Here is a 13,803-nt window from a genome sequence, read left to right on the forward strand (position 1 = left end):
GCAAAGTTCTCACCAGTGTAAAATTTACACAATAGTTTCCCAATGTTTTTGCATAACGTCGTGGGAAAGTGAACAGAAGAAAGTAAAACTTTGTGTTATACAGACCTCAGCTGAATCATCTGTCTTTGATATTGCATGATGCCTGAAACGGTCAAAGCTTCCAAAGCTGCTTGTGCGCTGTAAAGAAAGAGAAGACAAACCGTGATTCACTGATGGTGTTTTGTTCTGTTATTAAGACTTAAATAAAACTGCCAAGTCACCCGTTTGTGTTAAAAATTCCTCCCAGATCAGTGGACTATGAACTTCTACATCCAGCTAGAAACAAACTAGGAGGTGGCTATAGGGCAAAAAAAATGTGACTATACAGCCAGAAGCAGAAAAATGAATAAGAGAAACAATTCTGCTTCAAATACTAATTAGGTAATAGATATGAGTTATTCTACATCAGTTATCAGTATATCAGTGTATCAGTTATACACAGGTATCTATGAGTTACTTCTAGGTAAGATTGCTGTCTATGAGCTTAGAAAAATAGGTGTTTCCATGGAAGGGCATCCATTGCACCTGGAAGTGACTGCCCCAGGGCTGGAAACACAGCCCCACCATTTGCCACGGGCTGATCCAGACTGCACTGAAACAGAGTGAGGCTCCAGGACACCTGCAATACATTGATGACATCATTGTGTGGGGCAACACAGCAGAAGTTTTTGAGAAAGGGAAGAAAATAATCCAAATCTTTCTGAAAGCAAAGGATAAAATGAAGTAAGGTCAAGCGACCTGCACAGGAGATGCAGCATTGTCAGATCCCAATGGATGTGATCAACAAAACAGCAGCTATGTCTCCACCAACTAACAAAAAAGAAACACAAGCTTTCTTAGGCATTGTGGGTTTCTGGTGAATGCCTATCCCAAGCCCTTTCTATCAGGTGACCCAGAAGAAGAATGATTTCAAATGGGGCCCTGAGCAACGACAAGCCTTTGAACAAATTAAACAGGAAATAATTCATGCGGTAGCCCTTGGGCCAGTCCAGGCAGGACCAGATATAAAACATGTGCTGTACACCGCAGCCAGGGAGAATGGCCCTACCTGGAGTCTCTGGCAGAAAGCACCAGGGGAGACTCGAGGTCGACCCCTTGGGTTTTGGAGTTGGGGATACAGAGGATCTGAGGCCCGCTACACTCCAACAGAAAAGGAGATATTGGCAGCCTATGAAGGGGTTCGAGCTGCTTCAGAGGTGATTGGCACTGAAGCACAGCTCCTCCTGGCACCCTGACTGCCGGTGCTGGGCTGGATGTTCAAAGGCAGGGTCCCCTCTACACACCATGCAACTGATGCTACGTGGAGTAAGTGGGTCACACTGATCACACAGTGGGCTCGTATAGGAAAGTTCAGCTGCCCAGGAGTCTTGCATGTGATCATGGACTGGCCAGAAGGCAAAGATTTCGGAACATCACCAGAGGAGGAGGTGACACGTGCTGAAGAAGCCCCACCATATAATAAACTGACAGAAAATGAGAAGCAATATGCCCTGTTCACTGATGGGTCCTGTCGCATCGTGGGACAAAATCAGAGAGGAGAAGGTGAATTGACCCAGTTTGCAGAGGTGAAAGCCATCCAGCTGGCTTTAGGCATTGCTGAACAAGAAAAGTGGCCGATGCTCTACCTCTATACTGACTCATGGATGGTGGCAAATGCCCAGTGCAGAGGCAAACCCATCTGGGCTGCCCCAGTGTGGCAAGATATTGCTGCCCGGCTAGAAAACCTAACTGTAAAAGTATGTCATGTAGATGCCCACATATCCAAGACTTGGGCCACTGAAGAATATCTGAACAACCAGCAGGTGGATCAGGCTGCCAAGATTGAAGTGGATCAGGTGGATCTGGACTGGCAACATAAGGCTGAACTATTTATAGCTCGGTGGGCCCATGACACCTCAGGCCATCAAGGAAGAGATGCAACATATAGACGGGCTCATGATTGAGCTATTGCACAGGTCATCCATGAATGTGAAACATGTGCTGCAATCAAGCAAGCCAAGTGGTTAAAGCCTCTCTGGTATGGAGGACGATGGCTGAAATATAAATATGGGGAGGCCTGGCAGATTGATTACATCACACTTCCACAAACCCATCAAAGCAAGTGCTGTGTGCTTACAATGGTGGAAGCCACCACCGGATGGCTGGAAACATATCCGGTGCCCCATGCCACTGCTTGGAACACTGTCCTGGGCCTTGAAATACAAGTCCTGTGGCGACATGGCACCTCAGAAAGAATTGAGTCAGACAACAGGACTCATTTCCAAACAAAAACCTCATAGACACCTGGGCCAAAGAACGTGGCAGTGAGTGGCACATCCCCCATCATGCACCAGCCTCCGGGAAAATCGAACAATACAATGGACTGCTAAAGACTACACTGAGAGCAAGGGGTGCTGGGACCCTCAAACATTGGCATACACATTTAGCAAAGGCTGCCTCGTTAGTCAACACTAGGGCATCTACCAATCGAGCTGGCCCTGCCCAATCAAAACTACGTACTGTAGAAGGGGATAAAGTCCCCATAGTGCACATAAAGAATATGTTGGGGAAGACAATCTGGGTTATTCCTACATCAGGCAAAGGCAAATCCATCTATGGGATTGCTTTTGCTCAAAGACCTGGATGCACTTGGTGGGTGATGCAGAAGGATGGGGAAGTCCAGTGTGTACCTCAAGGGGATATGGTTTTGGGTGGAATAGCCAATGATTTGAATTGTTTGATGTTAATTCCTACGTAACACTGCATGTCATCACTAGTATGACTGCTATATGCCATATCATGGGTATTACAGTAAGAATCACCCAGATTAACGAAGAATGAACTTTGATGAAACTGAGCAAGGTGCAGAGGTGATTAAACCAGAACTGGCTTCAGCAAGTGCCCAGCAACTTTCTCAAGACTGATATCTTCAACGCGTAGCCCGTGAGCATGGGCTGCACCAGATACACCAGCCGGGAGCTCCGGATGCAGTGTGCAACCATCCAACTCCACACACCATCTCCCCTGCCCTGAGAAGCTGTGATGACAGATGGAGCCCAGAGTCATGGACACAGTAAAGGAACTCAGTGGACACTTTGTGGACATTTTAGAGATGTTTTACAGGGGTGGTCCATAGACCAAGGGAATGATATCTGTGTATTATATCAAAGGATGGGAAGGGGTTTGTTAATGAGGTTGTGTTGGATAGTGTGGAACCTGAGCATGACATGAATAGTATGGAATAAGTGGTGGAGAATGTGCTGGTTTGGGCTGAAATAGCGTTAATTTTCTTCATAGTAGCTAGTATGGGGCTGTGTTTTGGGTTTGTGCTGAAAACAGTGTTGAGAATATAGAGATGTTTTTGTTACTGCTGAGCAGTGCTTACACAGAGCCAAGGCCTTTTCTGCTCCTCACACCATCCCACCAGTGAGTGGGCTGGGGGTGCACAAGAAGCTGGGAGGGGACACAGCTGGGACAGCTGACCCTGACTGACCAAAGGGATACTCCATACCATATGACATCATGCTCTGTATATAACTGAGGAAGTTAGCCAGGAGGCAGGATTGCAGCTTGGGAACTAGCTGAGCATTGGTTTCGGGTGGTGAGAAATTGTGCTGTGCATGTGTTGTATATTCTATCATCACCATCATCATCATCATCATCATCATCATAATCTTCCTTTTCTGTCCTATTAAACTCTCTTTATCTCAGCCCACGAGTTTTACTTTATGTTTTTTTTTTCTCCTTTTCAATTCTATCCTCCATCCCACGGGGGGGTGGGGGTGGGGGTGGGGGAGGGAGGGAGCAAACGGCTGTGCGGTTGTTTTAGCTGCTGGCAGGGTTAAACCACAACACATGAATATTATACAAGCTATAGAGTCGGTTATAGTGGTGTCAAGTGTGGCCATTTATACAGTTTACGGTTCTGTACCAACAGGAATCAGCAAGGACTGCCGAGGATTATGAATACGTTTTGTCCAAAATGGGTATGTTGCGGAGGGAGTAAATAACAGAATAATCAGGCAGGCCTCATGTTTTTCTTCCCAATCCTCCAGTTTGAAAATTCGATTTTTAAACATAAACAGGTACAATTTTTCCCTATGCCATTTGATTCTCATCCTAAATCCAAAACACAGCACTATACCAGCTGCTAGGAAGAAAATTAACTCTATTCCTGCCGAAACCAAGACACCACTCTTCAGTGTCTTTAAGAGCTTGTTTTTATATCTTCACCAATATTTAAAGCTAAATCCAGAACGACTCATTTTTTTTAAAAGTCCTTCACTCTTCCATACTAAATGAAAGTCTAATGCAGTATCAGAGTTGTTGAGCAATATCATCTCAGTATATTTCTGAGTATTCAAAATCCCTTCTGGAGGAAAAAAACACTGAACTAAATAGAAAACCACAAAATAAATACATCCTGAATGATTTAATAAGTGATTTCAGACTACCTGGCTACAGGTTTTCTTGTATTTATTCATACATTCATCCTTGCTCACGTGATTTCAGCAACACCAGTTCTTTGCTCCATTGCTTTCTTTGCCCACTCCCAGCCATGCGAACTTGTCATCTCCCCCCAGGTTTGTAAAGCACCAATCGTGCCCCCTTCCCCTGGCATCTCCAGCTACCTCCTGTCGCTCTCTGTCTGGGAACGCCGCAAGCACCAAAAGGGCCTGCAAACTGGTGGCTCTGCTCTACCACTACAGCTTTCCAATCTTCTCCACCAGGTAAGAGTTTTCATGAGGTAGCCTCAGAGGCAACCGAGGTAGATCATTCTTTAGCAACAAAAGAGGAGGAGAACAGGGCTGGTTTAATAGTCTGTCCCGTTGCCTGCCTTCACGTTGCAGACTCAGGGAACACCACCCTTGCTGCGTTCGTCCTCCAGTTCCCCACCCAGGCGGCAGGGTTAGTAACACTACGGGAGTGCCGTCCTCTGGAAAGCTGGAAACCAAAGACCTGTTTGAGCCGAGACCTAAGTAACGATTTCAGCTGCTGGCAAGTTTCTGAGTGCTGGTATGTCATAGAATCATAGAACCATAGAATGCTTTGGGTTGGAAGGGACCTCAGAGACCATCTAGTTCCAACCCCTTTGCCACAGGCAGGGACACCCTCCACTAGACCAGGTTGCCCAAAGCCCCATCCAACCTGGCCTTGAACACTTCCAGGGATGGGGCATCCACAGCTTCTCTGGGCAACCTGTTCCAGTGCCTCACCACCCTCACAGTGAAGAATTCGTCCTTTATATCTAATCTAAATTGACTCTACCTACTCTTCCCACAGCCACCCAGCTGCTGTTTGCTGCTCTGCCTCCTTACGCTCTCCTCTCCTGGCAGCAGTTAGTCCTCTGCATCAGGCTCCTGATGCCGCACAGGCGGGAGAGGTGGCATTCAGGCTTCGCAACCGTCATCTTAGGGAGGAACTTCATCAAAATGATACCAGCTACGTGGAGCACACACATACCTCCCCTGGGTGTTTCCATCCAAGAAGGACCCCGTCTTATTCTGTGCCTGCTCATAAATCACAGGGTTACTAGCCATGTTAGCTCCTTTATCTCTTACACACAGTCACTTTTAAACTAAAAATAGTTTGCAGAGGAAAAAAAAATAAATGACAAAAGCTACTGGAAACCATGTGCAACTACTTTGTCTTAAAGTCTCCATTTGAGAAGAAAATCGGCATGATCTGGAACACAATTGAAAATAAAAGCTCCTTGCTGTTTAATTTCCCTATTTTCCCACACTTATTTATTAACCAGCTCCCCCCTCTCCAAAAAAAAAAAAAAAAAAAAAATAATGTGGACATAGCAGTGGGAGAGACCTGAGCACAGTCAGATGGAAGAGGAAAGTGTACCCACATTTTGGGTCCCTGTTCTAACCACTTCAGCTTAAAAGAAAAAGAAATAACACCATTTTTTTCACTACATTTCTGGGCACATCTAACCTGAAAAATTTTTCCAGCCAAAGGTTATTTGAAGAAGCTGACCCAGATTTGTGAATATTTTTGGACAAGTAAAATGACATTTACTATTCACTGAGGGGGAAAAAAAAAAAAAAAGGAAAGAAAAAAAAAATCACACAGCTCTCCTCTTAATTGATTGAAATCTCTCAGAAAATCTCTGTTGGCTAAACATTGTGGTTTATTTGTTTGTTTTTACCCTGTGAAATTGAAGAGAACAATTTGGATTGTACACTTTAATTTTATCTAAAATTCCCATAAAGAACCTTGCTATTAAGTAGATGAACAATATCCTGTGACAAGGGGTTAGCTCAATAGTATGATATAAAAACACAGCCCCAAGGATTATGGTTCTATTAGATGGGATTAACACCTTTCGCTGGCTTGTCAACCCAGCCAAATGTGCCCTGCAGCATGGAGCGGGAGGGATAGAAAGAGGGAGGCTGGGATTCACAGCAATATCGGGAAAGTATAAAATAGTCTCACGCGGTGATCTCTAAACATACACTGACCTTTCTGTTGCAGTCAATCGCTTCAAGATGTCTAGTAGGAATAACTGTATATTAAAGTGCAGATGTGCTGCAAATACTTTAAAGGGAACAAGAGGAAAAACATTGTTTATTGTTGGTCTTACCTATAAACAGCTTGAGCACAGGGAAATCAGTTATTCTTTTTCGACCCTCGAAACAACCTCATATCCTACATGTGCAGAAGCCTTGGGCTATTTTGTAGTGTACTTCAATGTAGCTTCATCCCTATTAAATATTAATAAGGGTAACAGGATGATTTCCACTATTCCAGATAATGGTCTCGTTGCACTGGAGAGCACTAAATAGGGCTGCTTCAGCAATTCTCTATACTAACTTTTTCCATTAAGTAATCAACAGCTACCACCTTTTAAAAATGTATTCAACCCCATTATACTGATAACGAAAAGCAGATTTAGGAGCTCTGGGCTGCAAGGGGAACAGGACTGTTACTTTCAGTAGTGTCAGTCACTGCATTAGTGACAGGGAACACCTACTTTGTGAAGATACGGACAGGCCTTATTTCCAGGTGAAGGGAGGCTTTTAGAGTAAATGTAAAACTACCAGGAGAAAATATGCTATTGACTTTTGATACTAGGATTCAGCATCCTATAAAGGTAAGTGATTTTTCTGGCTGGACTCTCATGCAAGAGCTACCAATGGACACATTAAGCGAATATGAATTTGCTCAGTAAAATCTAATGGAGGGACGGTCAGGCGAGAAACACTCGTATTTTCCCACACAAGGACCGATCAAATCATTTCTATGAAGCAATGCGTTAACTTTCATCCCTTCAGTATACCAAATTAGCATAATAGAAAATATCAAAGATATTTTTCAGTATCTTAAATCCTTCTTCCGTCTTTTCTTATATCTTCAATTCCCTGAAATCCAGGAGCTTTAAATAATCATTTTAAAGGGGTAAGTGCTAAGCAATTTCTGTTTATTTTAATTTGAATAGTCTGCAGTTGGTGATCTGGTTTGTCTGTAAATAGCCTATCATTTTCCCCAGAAAATGGTATGGTATACAAATAGATAAATAACAACAAGAAAAGGTTCTGCAATCCACATCTTTCTGTTATAAAACATCCTTCCTTTGTAGGGCATATCATAGGAGAAATGAGTTAGTTCTTATGATAAACTAGTCAGAGCTCCTCCATGTCTAAAAACAACCTTTGAGCCAAAACTGACAGCAGTTACCCTGCTAAATGATCGTTATGGTTGACACCCATCTCATATTTTTCCTTGGACAGTTTGCACTGCTCAGGGATCTGTTTCCCTGTTGTGAGAAATTCTGGCCCATTATGTTTTGCTTCGAGTCCTATTCAAAATAGCTTTCAAGTCCAGCATGATGCAATGGCTTTGTACCGACCCTCTCACACAAGTAAATCTCTTCAAATTCCTCCATCCATTTTCATTTTTAGCTTCCATTCATCCTTAGACTGCCCAGACCACGTAAGCTATATAGGGGCAAGCGCGGTCACTGAGTGAAACAAAAAGGGAGCTCAGCACGTCGCCCAATTTCCTCGCCTGCCACAGACACTTGTATTCTTCCCTCTCTGCTCGGAAGAAGCCACGGCAGCTCCTATGGCTGCTTCGATCGATGGAGATAAGTGGAGCTCAGGATTTGATTCGTTTCTTCTATTCTCTGATGCTCCTAGTTCCTTCAGAGGGAGGAGACTACTCTGAGAATGAAATTAACTGTTACCAAAGTAGGGATGAATATTGCCACTCTGCTAGCTTATCTTCTTGCATAGATAATCAAAGAAATGGTCTCCTATTTTCCCAAAAGGCAAGATAGCAGTTTTTTAGCTTTTGGGATGTTCTGTGAAGAAACCCCAACCGAACAACAACAAAACCCCCCTCACTTCTGTATAAAGAATGAGAATTTGCATACAAGATTCAGTAAGTCTCCAAAGAGTAATATAGAAGTAAAAAAACCAAAGACATTGTGACCTCCCTACCTCAGGGATTTTTTTCCTATTTACACATTAGTTACACATATAGAACTTCTGACCACTAACCAAGCAATTAATATAACTTTATAGCCTGCACAAAACGTGGCCTAAACCTTGTACTTCGCCAGTCAAAAGCAATAAAAAAGATACAGCTTGTTCTTGCTAACTCAAATAGGGCAATCTACTGAAATGGCATTTTTAACTGGCTTAAAAATGACTCTATAAAAGACTGGTTGTTATCATGGTCTGGTATTCAGTAACTGCATGGAGCTGGGGAGAGAGGGGAGCAAAGTGGTCTTTGAACAAAAGTGCCACCATGAAGCATCAGAGCAAACATCCTAATTGTAATGACGGAAAATGACTGGAAAAGAAAAGCTGTATAAAATAATGAGTTAATCGTACTTAACACTCCTCCAGGTCAACAAACTTGGCTCTCCAAAGTAAACACTGAACGGCTTTTTTATCAGTACCGCTATCTGGTACCAGCCTCGGTCTCCCAAGCCTGAAGCGATGCTGACACAAAGCACATAGTTCCTGATAACCCAGCCCGCACGTCAGAGTTTCCACTAGAAACTCCATTCTCAAGTGCTTTCAAAGGGCACCTCGCGCAGGGCAGGCACCGACGCAGCTGAGGTCAAGGGGAAGCTGCCGTTCGTGAAGCTAAACAAGGGCGAGATGGTTCGCGAGGTCTGCGTAAGTCTTCCTTCCACGTAGGAAGTCTGAGCAAAAACGCAATTTCATCTGGCAAAAAATGTGCTGTGTTGATCAAACAAGTTTGTGAGGAACTAAATAAGGAAGCGATTTCAGAAACGTCGATCTTAACACTCAGAAAATTTTTTGCAACTGAGTGTTGCAAAATGTGCAAGGGGGGGGGGAAGGATCTGACTCCTCTTCCTTTAAATGCACATTGACCCTGAATTTTGAGCACCATCACCCTGGCCAGTTGCTGCAGAACGCTCTCAGTTCCTAGTGAGAAAAGTCGCTCCAAGTGCTCCTCGGCAGTCTGTCCAATGCTGGGAGTGTGCACACAGGTATTTGCAATAATTATGTAATTAAGACTTTATTATTTATATGACATTTAATTAAAAGTGACTTTCAGTGGCACACAAAACCATGAAAAGAAAATGACTTTAAAAGAAGGTTAAGGATGTGTGACAAACTCAGAGGAGCTATGAAAATGACAGTTAAGGACTTGGCATGATGTGCACATCTACCTCCCTGCTATCCTTTTTTACCCTTCATTTACACGTGGGCAGAAACATCGAGGGACAAGCCTTGAAATCCACCTTGCACAGCCCTGTGACTGCAGTAAAGGGGAGCGCTGTCTGAGTAAAGGCTGGTTAAACACTGCGTAACCACTGCAGACTTTGATCTTTAACATCTTAAATACCAACATCTTTCCTCTCCTCAAACTTTCTCTTCTCCGAACCAGACGAATTCACAGGCGAATCCTCATATTTTCAAAACGAATCACCCTGCTTCAATTAAAGTCCTTTCCCTGCTTACTTATACAGCACGATTTTATTAACGCTGTGTGTTATCTAGGTCCCGACCTTGCAGGGTTCAGCTGGATTTCTCGTGCGAGAGAAATTACTCACATGCGCGTTTGCAGGCTTTAAGCGAAGACGAAAATACATACGCGCAAAGGTGAGCTGAGAAGCACGTAGCCCCCAAGGGCTCAATTTTAAAGGGACCCCACGCCTGTCCAGCGCGCACGGAGTGGGGCAGCCGCCGTCCTCCCCCAGCGGAGGTGGGAACGCGACTACCATGAACGCTCCCACGCCAGAGCAGAAGCGGCTGTAAGGAGCCTACGGCCTCGCCGTGCTATGCGTAGACCGCACGCAGAATAGCGCGGGGAGACGCCGCGCGTCCGAGGGCTTTGCTGTTCCCTTTGGCCAGCCTGAGAAGCGGCCACAGCTGCCGGCTGCAGCACGCTCGCCTGCCCACCCCGGAGCGGAGCAGCAGGGGATAGGCGGAAAATACTCCTGCCTGGTGTGACGGTGGTTTTGGTCAGAGCCTCTGCGACTCAGCCGTTGTACCACAGCCACACCAGATCCTTTACAGAGGTTATTTTGATAGCAGCGAGAGCCTCCTTGCCTATATTATGCTTCGTTCGTGCATGACGTGGAGCTGGTCCTGCTCCCGGGGAGTCACCGAGAACGAAAGGCAGCTTCTGCATTCCTTGCTAGGGAGAGGCATGTTTTCAGTAGAAGGTGTTCCTTCAAATGGCCTTCCAGAGGGAAATGAGATTAAAAAATAACCTCTAAGTCATGGTTAAATCTGACCGTCGCAAAAGCTCGTTTGATTTTTCCGAAGGGTAAGCAAACTTTAGAAAACCCTCATACAAGTTTTACTGCTGTCCTGCAGTCTTATCCTTGACAACAGGTAATGACCAACAATCAGCTAATTCTAAGAAACTTGGGGGAGGGGGAAGAGAGAGAGTTAGTTTTTATTACTTTTAAATGAGTGTTTGATACATCATGTTGGTTCCCCTGATTAATGTTCACAGCAAACTCAGCCATTGGAGTTGTAATGTTTCTGCAAGCTTCCCTACAGCAAAGCTTAGCCATTAATTCAGTGGCATATGTCAGCTCAGCAGAGCAAGGTCACTCTTCTCTTTCAAGGGGAACCTTTTTAGAAATAATAAAACTGACAGAAAGTTCTTTTTTGCATGCTTTATGTCACCTGAGGTTGAGTGCTGCAGTTAATATCACAGAGCTTATAAACATTCCCATCTTCAGCAGTCTCCAACCCCACTGGGCTCTTGGAACCACAACTTTTTTTTTTTTTTAAAGTAATATAGTGACAGCTTTATGTGGGGCAGATATACAGTATGTAATCCTAAATGAGTAAAAAATGAGTAAAAAATGAACAAATCTTTTCTTAGGCTTTTTAGAGGAGAAATTTTGGAAGGCACTAAGAGACTGCTGATACTGCAGTGTGCATTTAGGATGATAGTGCTTAGAGAAAAAGATGTAGGATTAGGGACTTTGTCTCCATGGATGCTTGCACCTTTGGCTAAAAGAAAGGAAATTTTAAAATGGTACTGGTCCACTTTGTTTCCATTTCACTGTTAACTGATACTGCAGGTTGGAAATCTGTAGAGGCATGCAATGTAAAGAGAAGAAAAAGTTAATTGATCTATTTATGGAATAATTTTGAACTTGTAAGTAAATAAAGGTGTGTTAGTCATCTGGTATGATAACTAATTGTGACTGGAATTTATTTATCGGGATACAGATATTAGTGAACATGATAAACTAACTAACTAGCTGAAGAATAAGATCCAAACAATAGGCCAATTTTTTCCCCCTCATTATCTCCCTTCAGACATCCTGACTACACTTGATTAATGAATCTATAGTGAGATTAGCTGAAATTGCCGTAATGGAGATGCACTACAGTAGGGAAGCAAAATTCAGTGCAGTATCTATCATCAGTCACTGTGAATTTTAGTGTTGCACCAAATCTATATGTCCATTTATGTACATTATTTTTATCTTGGAAAACAAACAAACAAACAAGCAAACAAAAAAAAAAAGACTATACTCATTACATTGGGTTAACTTTTGACTCCTTTACAATGATGACCATCATCAAGTGTCACCATTTTTTCCCCTTCATGTATCCTCCCTTGTCAGAAGGCTGAGTTCCAATGCTGGCTTATTGCCATCCACGGGCCAAAGTTATCCTTATTGTGCAGTTGAAGAAAGCACACGTGGCACTTCATTGCAGCCTTGCAGGCTTCAAAAACTGGACATATTTGCACAACATATGCCTGGGAATCTAAAATATGCTCCTTGGAAATTTAAACTCATAAAATAAATCCAATAAGCTTTTGGTTTTGGACCAGTATGGAAGCTGAAAGAAGGTTTCCAACTCAGGGTTTCCTCGTGGTTTAGCACTGTGTAAGAATACTTCTTAGTGCACAAGTTATAATGTGTTAAATTCTGAGTTTTCTTTGTAGCATAACCTCTATAACTGCAATCCCAGGAAAAAAATCTAGTCGTCTGAAGACAAGATAGCATCCTGATTCTGTTCAGGTCACTTATACCAGCAAGGAATGAACACCATCAACAGCTCACTGCGGGTACTGGGCACAGCAAATGGTACTAGTCTAGTATGGGCACATCAGTTCCCCTCTCTCCGTTCGATTATCTCTGTGGTATGGGGTTATTGCGATCACAGCTCAGTGGAAAACTACAGTTTCATCTCATGAAAAACAAACGTACCAGATGCTTGGAAGCGTGTTTTCATTCTCACACATGACAAAACCATGACTGAGCTTTTCACCCCTCCCCTGCTCCCGCAACCTCTGTGAAAACCACGCATAGCTGAGAGACACTCACCAATGAGATGGTGCTACCAAGGCATAGACAGCAGTGAAGGCTTTGAGGTGTGCTTTGAACCCCAACTTCAAGGCCATACTCCAAATTCTACTCAAATCTGGCCTATCGCTGCAAAGGGGAGCGTGCCAGTTACAAGGTTTTAAGCTTTCATGAGTGAGTAGGAACATGTTGCCTCTTCCCATTCCTTCAGATACTAACTAAAATCCCAAACACATAGTTTTCAAATATTTTACCACAATTATCGTAAGACATTAATCAAGCAAATATAAGCTCCATAATAGAGACAGGAATAAAATCATGGAAACACCCCAATAGACAATATCAGGAGAGCCTTGCCATGTACTTGTGACTACAGCTGAATGCCTGCTCTACCATCATCAGTCATTTCATGCACCCTGTACACAGGCTCTGAGCTGGTCATCTATCAGTGAACCATGTCCCCTTTCCAGCTCTGTGAAGCAGTATTTGGTCTTAACATCCGATCTTAAAAAAGGAGGCAGACAGACAGACGTATAAGAGAGAAACAGTGCAGCTGCAGTGAGTGAAAGCAGTTCATGGGCATTAAAGCTCAGAATCCGCTTTGTACAGGTGAAGGCAGCAGAGAGTCAAGCTGTGTGAGCTCATTCAGCTGTCTTGGCCACTTTCTCATCTTCACACATCTGCTTTTGGCTGTGCTGTTGCTTAGTGAAGCCGATTTCTTTCTCTCATGGCTGCAGGCTGTCAGTTACAAAGCTCCATCTCTATCTCAAACATAATGGTAGAGGGAAGACATGAAACTGCACCACAGCTTTTCCATGTTTCCTGGTTGAACAGCACTCCTCTAGTGCTCTTCTCCCTGCAGAAGCCATGAGAAACATTGCAGAAAAACCTAAAGCCAAGTTCTCAAGTTTTCCAGTAGCCTCATGTCTCACTTGCCTTTCAACATACCTGAAAGAACAGCAAACCTATATCACACCTTCTGAATGAGGTCAGCATGACCAAGCAGAGGAACT

At 43.6% G+C, this 13,803-nt stretch overlaps 1 protein-coding gene across 2 annotated transcripts in view; it reads right to left on the minus strand.

Moving 5' to 3' along the window:
* Positions 1-13,803, minus strand: part of SAMSN1 (SAM domain, SH3 domain and nuclear localization signals 1) — a 94,773-nt gene that overhangs the window by 18,316 nt on the left and 62,654 nt on the right. For both annotated transcript variants that reach the window (XM_054811403.1, XM_054811409.1), the window contains one exon: positions 106-177. In XM_054811403.1, the coding sequence (XP_054667378.1) occupies positions 106-177 (72 nt within the window). The remainder of the gene's footprint in view (positions 1-105; positions 178-13,803) is intronic.

Source organism: Grus americana, chromosome 1, assembly GCF_028858705.1.
Source record: "Grus americana isolate bGruAme1 chromosome 1, bGruAme1.mat, whole genome shotgun sequence".
Taxonomy (NCBI): Eukaryota; Metazoa; Chordata; class Aves; order Gruiformes; family Gruidae; genus Grus; species Grus americana.